This window comes from Stegodyphus dumicola, chromosome 2 (assembly GCF_044657685.1).
Source record: "Stegodyphus dumicola isolate Sdum_Otavi_A_Nest chromosome 2, ASM4465768v1".
Classification (NCBI taxonomy): Eukaryota; Metazoa; Arthropoda; class Arachnida; order Araneae; family Eresidae; genus Stegodyphus; species Stegodyphus dumicola.
Window position 1 is genome coordinate 208,884,096 of NC_140769.1, and position 13,727 is coordinate 208,897,822.

The window sequence follows — 13,727 nt, forward strand, 5'->3', positions numbered from 1 at the left end:
GTCAATCGGCCCAGTAGATCGGGAGATATAGGACTGTACCTCTTTTTTTTTTTTTTTTTTTTTGAGCAGTGTACATTTTTTAATTAGTAGTATTCTTATTATTTTGTAAATTGTGTTACCCTTTAGGTAAAGCTTCATTAAGTAAGCTTCATTATTTCATAAATCACGATTTCATATATTTAATTTTATAATTTCTACATGTCATCTTGCAAGCTTTAAACTAATGATCTAGTATCCGGAAAAATCCCCAATCGCTGAAGTTATGACGAGTCCGGATCTCAGACTTTGTACTGTAGTAGCATCCCATTATAGTCTATTATTGCAATTGAAAACATAAGCCCTAACATGTTAGATAAATATTCAGCCAAAATTTAAAAAACAACCTGTAAAGAATTAAATAGGAAAAAATTGTTTAAAAAGATGTTTATAATGTATATTATAGTTTTTTTTCCTGTGTAGTCAATTTTTAAAGTCAGACCTTGTTCCTTAATTTGCTACTCGTTGATTAAAAGCATTATTTTAGTACTATTACAGATAATTTTATTAACATTGTGCAAATTTTGTGTATGTGAGGGAACCAGAATTGACTAATAAAATATCTTTTGACGTTATTAAAAAAAAGTGTTTTCATTGCTGCCACTTTGCCTAAAAGAATGTTATGTTGTTTGCAGAAATCTTTTTATGGTCACTTTAAAAACACTAAATGATTAGTTGGAATTTTTAAAATTTTAAATGTCTAGTAATATCAAATTGTATGTGGGTCGAATGCTTGATCTGAAAGGAGCTGACAGGCCAGAGCATTTTTTTAAACAAAATTTAAAAACATTTTTAACAAAAGAAAAAAAAAACTGAGAAGGAAACAATTGAAAAATCTGAAAGCTTTTTTTTTTATTATTATTTATTTTTTTAATGTTTTGTGCGTTACCTTTATTTATTAAATATCATGTTCTTTGACTTTTAGCCATAAATGAAAAACTGTAAATTACAAAATACTGAAGCATTACCAGTTATCATCTGGCAAACTAAATTTACTGACTGTACCAATAAGAGAAATTCTCCCATGTTAGCCTAAGCATGTGGCCTGATGACAAGTATATAGTGGCAAAGCTCCAACATATTCATTGTTTTTCCTGTGAATAGTAGTAGCCCATATAAGCTCAGTATATGTCTTTGTCTCTAACCCTAATTACAATAAATACATAATTGAAATGCATTTGTGAGCTGCATAACAATGCTTTGGGGACCGAAAATTTGAGACCACTGCCTGAAATACAAATTTCTGTAAATAAATGTTCATTGTGCTTATCAGTAAAGGATATATATTGAAATATCTCTGAATCAAAACCTTTTGAAAATTTGTCCTCCTTAAAGAGTGAGCCATATTTGAAACTATTAGCATGTCCTGGCTGCCAGCTCTCAGTCTCTCAGTGGTTCATAACATCTCCAGGTTTTTAATTTTTAGCTTTTACTAAGGAAAGTGTTTCCCAGCAGTAAAGGAAATTTAAACTAGGCAAATTCCATTTTCCCATCTTTATTGATTTTCAGAACAATTTTCCTTATTAAATTTTGTTTCATCTGAATTGTATTTTTTATTACATTCTATTGATCTAGTTACATTTCATTTGATCTGAGTTGTCTTAATCTACTGTAGACAGTTGTTGATTTTTATATGATTCAAGCAATGTTTAATCTGTTGATATTTGTATTTAATTTTGTTTGCTTCATCATACATTACCAAGTTTATCCATGTAAATATTATTTATGCATACTAGTTATTAATTTTACTGTCATCATATTTAAAAGTACTTTCATAAATAAAAGCTTTCTTTCCTACTTCTCTCAGTGTACAAGTGTAAGAAAATTAAATTAGGACATAAAATTTAGAATACCCAATTAAATGCTAATATATTTTATATCATAATTGAATTACAATTAGTTCATTAATTTGAACTAGGCATTATAAAATAAGTTAAAGGTCAATCTGGAGTTCCTTTAAAATGATGTCACCTTACAGTGCGAAAATAATCCAGTTTTAAGATTTGAAAGTTGGCAGCTGTGGCATAATGTGTGAAATCCATCTAGCATAACTTAATATTTTTAAGTTTTAATTTATTATTTCTGTGGTCTGTCTTTTTTTTTTTTTTTTTTTTTTTTTTTAGAGGTATGTTTGTAAGTAAAGTTTAAAAAAAATTCATTTGATTGCGATAATCTAATTTGCATGTGAAAATGCCAGTGCAAAAGTTTTTTTTATATGGGTTTTTATTTTTCAGAGGCATTGGTTCCAATTCTAAATGAAAGAGCAGGATTTCCTGAAGATACTGAATTGATGTTATATGAGGCACGAGTTTCTTCTTCTGCTATATCTTTATTTTATTTTTTCATTATTTTTAAAGAAATACATTTCTAAAATTATCTCCTTAATATAATTTCCAGGAAGTTAAACCAAATGTTGTGGAGCGTATTGAGAATATAGACCTTCCTTTGGAGAAGGTTTTAGACGAGCTCATGGATGGAGACATCATTGTTTTTCAAAGAGCAGATATAAACTTTACAGACTGTGAACTGCCCACTGTAAAAGAGTACTTTCGGTAATCACTAAACGTTTAACCTTATCTAACTTTTAAATAACTCAAATTTTATCTTAAAATTTAACCATATTTTAAAAAAACTTTTAATAATTTATCTTGTTAAAACACAAATTGATGTTTGTATGGTATGGGCTTTCTGTATTGTACATCACTGTGGAAATTATGCATAATATAATCATGTAAATGTATCTGATTTCGAATTTATTTTAATTTTTTTATAAATATAAAAAAATTACAATCTAATCTTTGAATTCAGAGTCTAGTTTAACATCCAAATAAATAAGAAGTTATAATAAGTGCAGTTTTATAAGTATAAAAAATTACAATCTGATCAATGTATTCAAATTCTAGTTTAACACCTGGCATAATTTTAAATAAAAAGTTATTATGATTCTACTGATTGAAGAATTTAATCCTAAAAAAATCAAGCTGTAGAACATAAAATTGCACACTTTAAATGAACTGTTTAAAACAGCCAGCTGTGCTAAAGAGTAGTAGGCAACTTGCTATGATTGTATTCTTACATTTGCATTTATTTAATGAAGATAGGATTTAATTATTTAAGATGTAACTGTGCCATTTTTTAAACTTACAGTGCTTGTGTGCAAGACATTATAAATATTTTTATAATAGAGAAAGAAGGTTTAATTACTGTTTTGCCTAAACAGGAAATTTGCATATTTGAAATACTAATACTTTTACTAATGTATAAAAGATTGGAGCTCGCAACCATAGCATTGCACAGAAGTGTCAAGCAATGACAAAAGAAAGTGGGGTTTATTATTAGGTAAAAAGTTTTTATACTTAGTGGGTTTATGTTTGCCAGTCTCTTATGTTAATAAAAATGCACAAGAACATTTTCCTTAGCCAACAAAATTATTTGAAAGTTAAATGCAAAACAGTACAATATCTGAGATCCAGAATCACTGGGATGTCAACAATTTCGAAAATTTCTTAATTTTAAATAATCATTTTAAATCTAGTAAGATGACATGTAAGCATGGCACAACTGAAACTTCACTTATTGTTTAGGCAGATATAAAGAACATGACAATGGGACCTTCTGGAAGGTGGAGTGAGTGAGGAAAAAACCATTGGCTTTCTTGCATGCAGTCCAGCCTCGTTAAGTCTTTATGGAGCAGTAGAACAGCTAATTTGAGTTTCTGTTCTGATGCAGTTGTTGCTCTTGATCCTTCTTGATTAGGCTGTGTATCAACTGATAAAGTGCTGAAAAAGCAGCTCCAAACTTTTGATATGATACTTTGAGAGATATTCAGATCTTTTTCGACCTCCGTTTTTGTTTGACCTTGATTCTATTAATTGCACCTGATCTTCACTTAAATGATGCCTTTGATACATAACTAGCGAAAACTGATCACTGTCAGAAACAGCATTCACTTTAAACTATACTACAGACCGGAATTCCTACATGCTTCCATTCTCACTACATTGTCAGTAACCAAATTTGCATATTTTTGGTGCTAACGTATTCATGAAAGTGCAATTTGTTGTTCAATTGTATTTACTTAACCTAAATAATTACAGCATTGGGCGTAACATTAACTTAGTGAGCATATGTTTTGTCATTATCTTTTAATTTTGATAACCAGTTTAAGTATTTTTGAGTCCATGTCCCGCAAAGTCCTTAATAAAGAAACCTTAGCATCAGAGTTTCTCAGAGGTGTTTTTATTTACAGCATTTAGTTCTACAAGGTAAGTCGAGAGAATTCTGCATTATAATGCATAACTTTTTAAAGAATATTCTTTTTAGAATAACAAATGTTAACCCAAACTAAATGTTTCCATTTACAAGTTGTATTAATAAGATATCATTTGCATTTATTTAAAGCTATTGTGCTTATATTAAATGAAATAAAAACCAGAGGATAACAATACCTGTTATTAGCTGAAGCCTTGGTCATCATTTAATGAGAGAATGATTTTGTCCAGTTTCAAGCTTTTGAAGGAAGATACCCTTATACTTCTAGCTGTCTTTCTTTACCAAATGTTCCTCAACGTTTTGGTTCAGTATTATGCAAAGTGCCCACATACCCCAGAGACATTGTATGAACATCTATGTATCGAATGTAAGAGGAATTTAGAAATTTTTTATAGGAAAAGAGTTGATTAGAAAACAGTGAAATGGCTAACATTTGTTAAGTTTCATTACATTAAAAGATGAAACTTGAATTTTAAGGTTTTAATTTTTCCAGTCTGTATTTAATGTAGAGTTTTATAATCTAGATATATTTGATGTTTTGTAGACATATAGATGAAGTTAAATTAACAAAGCAACAACCCTGTGTTTGGCATAAATTTTAGTGAAGACTCTCTCAAGTATCAAGGACAAACAAATTAACTTTTCATTGTGAGCAAAGAATTAAGCATGTTTATATTTATACCCAAAAGTAGTAAAACAAACAAGAAGGTAGCACCATGTGTTGCCGTAAATAGTAACAAAAATTAAAAAATTAAGATAATGGAATTTTAAAAGCCTTAGGATTGACTGGATTGAAAATAAAGTCATTAACTAAAGCTAAACCTTTGTGAGTGGGAAAAGCTGCAAGAAAATCCAAGTAACCATTGGAAGAGGCATTTTGGATAAATTTTAAGGCCTGAAGTCAAAATCATGACTAAATTTCCAACTGTGATTAGCTATTGGAGACTTGTTAATTTCACTTTTTCAGACATTAAATTTCATGTTCCTTGATGTAAAATGCTGATTTATCTCAAATACAAGGACAAGATATGCTTTAAATTCCCCAAGAATTAACCCCTTAACGCATTTGCCCGTGTCTCACACGGGCGAAAGTTTCCGGCAAATTTGCACATGCCCATGTCTCACACGGGCGCCCTTGTATCTAGCGTTATTTTATTTCTAATGCTTGTCTGAGATCCGTTCCAGTAAAAATAAATAGGCTAGATTATAATTAAACTTATTTGACATAGATGGCACCACTATTCAGCATTTTTCTTGTGTAAACCACGTGGTGCATTTTGATGATTAGCTATAAGTTTGCTAGGAATTCTTTGCTATAAAGTAGTCGTTTGGTGTGGAAAAGGTAATATATCCATTTTTATTACGTAAATATAATAAAAGTAAGCAGTTAACTGCAAATTATATTACTAAGTGTTTTTGTAATTTAAAAAAAGTTATCTGATAATGAGCGACTCTTGACAATGACAATTTTGAATATGCCAATTTATCAGACAGTTTCAGCGATGAGAGTGATGATTTCTTAAGTGATGGAAGTGAATCGGAAGATAATGACAACGAGATTTTGGATATAGCAAGGAATTGGTATCAAATTAGTATAAATCAACCAAACGTTGCACCACCAAGATTTCGATTTGAAGCTAACCCTGTCTGTTATGCATATATATGATTATGCAAGAAAAAAAATAGGTGATTTTTTGACCGAAAATTAGAAATTAATGTGTGCCTTAAGGGGTTAAAGGTAGAAAATGCCAAACGTAGGTTTGGTGCTTTGCTGATTTTAAGTTTTAGTTTGGTGTGTTTTTCATCTGTCTTGTTATGAATGAAGTCTGATACTGATATATTAGTTGTTTACTGTAAATAAGCATAATCTGGGGCTAATATTGAATTTTTTAGTGACCTGTTTCACCGAGTTGAAGTTACTTTCTGTGATAAAACCCTTCCTCTTGATCCTGGCTTTACAATGGAATTATCCTTAAAAATGACATACGATCAGGTATAATATTTCAACATTACAATTATTAGGATTTTTTAATATATTTAGCTATTTTTTAATTTCTCATTTTTTAATGTTTTGTCTTTTATGGGTATGTAGAAGGTTTTGCATAAGGAAACAACTTAATGTGTTGTCTAGTACTAAAATGTATAATTGCTTAAAAAAGAACTTCCAAAGGACAATTTTAAAACTTAGAAATATGTTATATTTTTATATTCCAAATGAAAATTTTAAAATTTAACTTGGAAATATGTGTATATTTTTATAACAACTGTTATTGAAACATTTCCTACTGTATGAAAATATATCTGTAATTAGAATAGGCAATAATTAATTCACTTTACAAAGCTATTCTAACATAGGTATTTTGACACAAAATCGGACTTTTTCTGAAATGACATGCCAATTTTTTTCCATATTTCGATTCTATGACTTAAATTATGCCTAATTTAAAAATTTTGTAAAGTTTGGTTTGAAATTTATGGAGAAATTCAAACCGCAATTTTTTTAATTTGCACCAGGACTAATTCACTTGCTGAATTTCTTAATACAGTACAAAGTCCGTAATCCGGACTCGTTGGACTTCGGTGATTCCGAATTAGGAGTTTTTCCAGATTATAGGTCATCAATTTAAGTCTGGTAAGATGGCATGCAGAAATTATACAATTAAAAATATGAAACCGTAATTTATGAAATAAAGAGCAATTATGATCTAAAGGTTATCAAAATTTACAAAAAAAAAAAAAAAAAAAAAAGAAAGAAAAAAGAAAAAAAAGAAAAAGTAATATTTATTTACTTTATTAAACATTTCTCTCAATGTAAGTTGTTTAAGTTGCTTCGTTTTTTGTGCTAATACTTTCTCTTTAATTCTTTCTTCTATTAAAGAGATATAATTTCTTGTTCAGTTACAAAGTTCCACTATTCAAATCCTGTAATTGCTGTGTTGAGAATACTAACTTGTCAATTGAAATTTTTTCGTTTTCAATAACCTCTCTGTCACTTTCTTCACTATCGGAAGCACGCATGTGTAAACGCTTTACTGGCTTTATGCGCATGCATAGTGGATGCACGCATCAAATGCGCATGCTTAAGTTTGTGGCTTTGAGTTCCGGATTATAGATCATTCCAGATAATGGACGTCCAGATTATGGTCTTTGTACTGTATACTGCAGCCTATTTTTCTTTCCCTTCCATTATGCATGTGAAAAAAAAAAAAAAAAAAAAAAGTCAAATCATTCCTACTTGCAAATAATTTTAACAAAGTGCCTAAACCACATTTTCATTATTATGGCTTCTAATAAATACGCCAAATTTCAAAACGCGCCGAAAAATAAATTTACGTATATCTTTGGAAATTTTGAATAAAAATTTATAATTTTTTTGCAGGCATGCTTGGAAATGCATCTACTTTGATATGATGGCAAAAATTTTATAGGTTAAAATTCAAAATTTTTTCAAAAATATATAAAAGTTATTTAAAAATACAAATTTTTAAAATAACTCACAAAAAATGGGCGAATTTGGTTTGGAATTTAAAAAATTTTGAAATGTGAAAGGAAGAGTCAAATAAGTTTAATAAAAAAAAAGAGATATTATTAAATATGTACCAAACTCAATTAACGCTGAGGAGCTAAAATTTTGAAAGCTAATTTTTTCAAAGCTACTGGAGTGATTTTTACAAAACTTCGCAGTTTGATACAGGGTTCGTACGATCCTTAAGAGTCCTTAAAAGTCCTTACATTTTTTGGAATCAATTTTTGGTCCTTAAAAGTCCTTAATTTTGGCTAAAATCAGCAGAAGGTCCTTAATTTTAATCATCTGAAATTTCTGTCTCTTTTTACGACTGCCATTTTGAGTGTGAATTATTATTTTGGAGGAATATTTTTTGGTGATTCACTGTCGTATATGGTTATCTTTTGAATGGGTTCATGGATTATAATGTGTTTCTATTTCTAATATAAATGATGAGATACTTGAGTTTCTAAGCAAGAAGTATTTCGAAATTTATTTTTTCTAATAAAGAGCTCTTAAACAACTTTTCGCTTTTGAGGATGTCGATTCTTTTATTAAACGGTTCTAAATTTCGCTACATATCAACATTTTGGCGATTTTAAGATCAGTTTCTATAGAAAATTTTTAATTCTGAGATCTGAGAATTTTTCGATTTTTTTTAAACATCGTAACATTGATAAATTTCATTAAAATAATGGTAACATTTTGAAATTATATTTAAAAAATAACATTAAAATAAAGACTTTTATTTTTTGCTGTCACATTATAAAATTTCATTTTGGCAACTTATACAAAATTTTGAATCTGAAAAATAAACAAGGTATAATGCTATGAGGCACAGTTTACGAAACAGCTCTCAGCAAAAGCAAAATTAGCTATGTAATTAATTAAAAATGTCTTCTTTTTAATTTTTTCATAGTAAGAGTTTTTCCCCATATAATTATCTCAGAATATTCAAAATTCTCAGAGTATGCATCAGTTTTCTCTATAAAATAAATTTTGCACTTTTTCCCTCCTCCTTTTTTTTTCAAAATATTTCTGGCTTTTTACTGTTACAGAATTGGTAGAGATAATTTTTCTTTAGGATTTTAGACATTGCTGCTTGGATAGTTTAGAAGGATTTGAAGGCAGGATTTATAGAGCCACGATTCTAGAAAATTCAAGAACTGTGTGACAAAACGAAAAATGTCTCCATGGTATTAATTCATGATGGATGCATTTTATAGAAAGTCTGCAATGGATTTCTTACTTTTTGGAGAACGTCTGAAAGAACAATGAAAACATAATATTTGAATGTTTCATTTCTGATACTAGAATCTTAAGATGAATCTTCCCTTTATTTTCTCTACATTTCACTAGACACAAGCATGGAAAATATCAAAAATGCTTCTTATCTTATCACATGGGCAGGCATTATAGAAATGGATTTTTTTATTAATAAAGAAATTAAAAACTTACAATTTAAAAGATTCATCTAATATGTTTTAATGCATCATCATTCATCAATACACATGGCTGGCACTAGGCAGTTTCCCACCTGATGTAGTCTCTGTGGATCCTAAATTCTGCTTCCAGTGCCTGTCTAAATTCTAAAAGTTTTGTCATTTCTAGTTTTTGTTGTTTGATGTGTCATTAAATTCTAAAAATTCTGCCACATCAGCTCTGTAACTGATCTTTACCATATATATTTCATATTTTTTCTGAATGTTCATATTACTAAAGAAATAAAATTAGCCTCTTTTTCTGTACATTCTAAATGCATTTAGTGTTTTTTAGAATAACAGAAATCCTTAATTAAATCCAAAACTTTTAAAATGAAAATGAAATGTGTTGAAGAAAGAAACTGAATGCACAAAGAAAATTATTCTTCAAAGATATGTGTAGTTGTTATTATGTTAATTACTCAGTTGTTTATGATTTCAGTCTTTACTATAATTTCCCATTTCTATTTCTTCATAGGATAGAGTTACTGAGCCAGATTAAATTAAAATTAAATTATATAATCTTTGACAACTAGTCCACATTTTTAGTTTGAATTTGTGTTTAATTACATCACTGTGAGCTGTAATTGATTTTGTTAGCACATCATTTATGCATACATTTATGTTTTAAGTTCTTTTTAAATAAGAGGCTTATTTAAACCTTTGTCTGATATTGTAGTTACTTTCAGACATAGCGATAATATGCTTCACGACTTTCGGGGGTTTTCGTCTATTTAACTTTTACCAGATCGAGTAAACCCTCATAGGTACATTGTGGAGAGGTTGACAAGTTAGGAGATAAAGCACGAAGAAACTAGCGAGAGCAGTGGTTTTGCATATTAAAATAAATCTCTAATTGTTAGAAAAGATGCTTAAAGAGAAGGAAATCGATATAAACTTGCCAAAATGTCTGAAAAAGCTTCAAATTAAAATGATGGATAAATATTTTGTTGGGTGTTGTAACAAAACGTGAATGTTTTGTAGCTTTTAATGTGTAATTATCCTGATATGGTTTAAAAATCAATGTCATAAATTACATTTATTTTAAACTGTGAAATTTTATTAGATTTTAATTTTAATAAAGCTTTTTTTTTAACAAATATTGTTAAAAATAAAATTTAATAGTGGCCATGTAACTCCATAATGACTAAGGTTATTAAACTACCTAATTTAATTATTTATAACTAATTGCTTACCCTTAAAAATTATCTCTACATAATAAAGCGAGTTATTGCCTTTCATTAATACTCACTGTGGTCACAAGGTAATATGCAAAAATGTAAGAATTCAAGTAAAACTTATTCTTTGCATCTAGTGAGACTTAAACAATATAAAACAACTTATCACCTCTGGGGTTTTAATGGCTTATTGGAACCTTAAAGTATATTAAGAACCCCTGAAACTCTACACGAAGCTATGAAACTAACTGCATCAAACAGAGCCTGACTAACTTTCAACACTTGCCAACCGTGCCTACATGAGGCCTTTGAGGTTTGTTCTAATCAGCAGGTCTCTCTCTAGACAAGCAGTAGCGGTGACAACATTCAGTCTTTTGTTATGAATCATGCTGATTATGATCTTACTTATTTTAACCTATACCGTTTGACATAAAATCTACCTGCTATTTACTAAACCTCTAGACTGACCAAGTATCTGACAAAATGAGACATAAAAAAAAATCAACATAAAGCTGTTAGTAAAACATAAATGTCACTTACCTTCTTTCTAATATGTCCAACTATTATAAGTGTAAAATATTTAATGCTATTTGATAAATTTCATAAAGTTTATTTTATTCACAAACTTGTTAATAATTATGTTAATTAATTCATGTTTAGTAATAATGCATACTACTTAGAGATCTATTTTATTTTTAGGATGGTATTACAAAAGTGAAATTCAGGCATAGATAATATTTTTAATTGAATTGATTCAGTTCCCATTCGCTCATAGGTCCTTAATTGTTTTAATTAATTGTCCTTAACAGTACTTAATTTCCGTGTGCAGAAATGTGTACGAACCCTGTTGATATAATTTGAGTTGTAGAGTCAGAAAATAAGGAAAAAAATTGTTATGTTATTTCAGAAAAAGTCCGATTTTGTGTCAAAATACTTATATTAGTACAATGCTATATATAAATCTAATGCATATCCTTAGTTGTGCTTTCGAGACATGAAAAACGCAAGTTGAATTTCGTCAATCGGCCTAGTAGACCGCAAGATAGGGAACTGTCCCCCCCTTTTTTTTGCGCAGTGTACATCAATGAATCCCAGTCGGAGCAATAGCGTTTCTTGTATTTGTTAGGCATCGCAATTCACGTCTTTTTCTCATTGCCCGTCACATTTATTACAGTTTGCAAAGCGATTGAACGTATTCTTGCATAAGTGTTTCTCATTATTAATAAATGTGTGTTTCAAAATGATTAAACGAAGCAACACATAAAGTAAGTAAAAAATTAATCTAGATTTATTGTTTAACTTAAAACTTAAAAACTTAAGTTTAACTTTTAAATAATGTAAGCTTGTGTCTAGTGACATCCATTACCTGTTAACACCAGTTTCAATTGTCCTCGGATGCTGAAAACCCTAGCTATGGCACTGTGCATTATACACACTACGCATTTTCCCACTTGATGCAATGTCTGTAGATCTCAAATTCAGCTGCCTTCCTAAATTCTAAAATTTTGCCATTTCTAGATTTTTGTTGCTCAGTGTGTTACTAAATTCTAAAATTTCTACTACACCGGTTCTGCAACTGTCCCTTACCATATATCATTTCATATTTATTCTGAATGTTCATATTACAAAAGAAATAAAATTAGCATCTTTTTGTATAAAATCTAAATGCATACAGTTGTTTAGAATAACAGAAATCTAACTAAATCCCAAAATTCTAAAATGAAAAAGCATATTAAAGAAAGAAACTGAATATATAAAGAGAAATAAAGTTATTCTTCAAAGAATTATTATTATGTAAATTAAGCAGTTGTTTATAATTTCAGCCTTTGCTATAATTTTAGTTTCCTCACTAGAAAGAAAATCACGTAGATAGGTTTAACTAAGGTTTTGGGGTTGTAAGACAGAATTTGTTTCTGGCTTCCATTTGCACGCTGCATTAGTTCCAACCAGCTCTGGTAATTTGTAATTATTCATCTTCGCATTATCTCTGCCGATATTTAATTTGTAATGCATTATGACGTGTTACTGAGCCAGCTTAGATTAAAATTAAATTGTGTAGTCTTTGACGGGTCCGTGACACTTAGCCGACGGGACACTTAACGGACACCAGTTAGCCGACATGGGCACTTAGCCGACAGGGCATTTAGCCGACACGGACATTTAGCTGAGAAAACACTTAGCCGACAAGACACTAAGCCAACAGGACATATAGCCGACAAGGACACTTAGCCGACAGGACATTTAGCTGACACGGACAGTTAGCTGACAGGACATTTAGCCGACAGGACATTTAGCCGACACACAGAATTCGTCGTCAGGGCATTTAGCTACGGGACAGTTAACTGTCAAGACATTTAGTCAACAGGACACTAAGCCGACAGTGACGTTTAGCTGACGCGTACCCAATAATCATTTAAATTTACAATCAATTACAAAATTTCTCGACTTCTCCATAAGTTCAATATTTAAGTTATTTTTTTCACTTATCAGTAAAATTCAGTTTTAGATTCTTGAAGATCTCATACGTGCTTTTAATTATTATGTTAATTTAGCATTGTTTGATATGTTTGCTGTTTGGTGTATATTGGCTAAATTGAAAAAACGCTGAAATTTCTCGTCAAGGAATATGAATTAAATTTCGAAAGGAGAAAGAATTTTTTTTTAGCTAAGTACGGCAGTCACTTAATTACATTTTAATATGGGATCTTCAAAAATTATCCATAAAGCTTCATTTAATCAACTTTCACATCATAAATCATTTTTCTTGTTTACTTAATGATATTAATTTTCCAATCTCGCTCTTCCAAATGCTTTCAAATTTCTAACATCTTTACATTACATTACTATTTTGCTCATCACGTCGTGTTACATTCCTTCCCTTAAAAAATCGTTTGCCTCCTCCCACTAATGAAATTTATTTCCTTGTCATAAAAAATCTGAATAATGCAATAAAAATTATTGTTATTCTTGAATTATACTTTTTTATAGAAACATGGCGGTTATTGTTAGTTTAGCAAATATATTTTATTTTGTTATTAAAAACAATTTAGAAAAGTGAATTTATAAGACCAGCAAAGGTATAAATTATTTGTGACCTCTATAATTTGCAGTTCATGCCACCATTCTTGAGATAAAAATTCTCTAACATTTTATTGACCACGCTTCTCGCTTAAATACTTAGGTTAATGTTTATAGCCCTAAACTAGTGCTTAATGTTGAATTTAGAAGTAAAATATTCTTTAAGGTTTTGTTTTA

The 13,727-nt window shown here is 29.6% G+C and overlaps 1 protein-coding gene across 3 annotated transcripts in view; it reads left to right on the forward strand.

The window, feature by feature from the left end:
• The window catches only part of LOC118205597 (ubiquitin C-terminal hydrolase 7-like), a 166,255-nt gene that overhangs the window by 86,277 nt on the left and 66,251 nt on the right, over positions 1–13,727 (forward strand). For all 3 annotated transcript variants that reach the window (XM_085811679.1, XM_085811676.1, XM_085811677.1), the window contains exons 22-24: positions 2,271–2,338; positions 2,434–2,588; positions 6,202–6,301. In XM_085811679.1, coding sequence (XP_085667805.1) covers positions 2,271–2,338; positions 2,434–2,588; positions 6,202–6,301 — 323 coding nt within the window. The remainder of the gene's footprint in view (positions 1–2,270; positions 2,339–2,433; positions 2,589–6,201; positions 6,302–13,727) is intronic.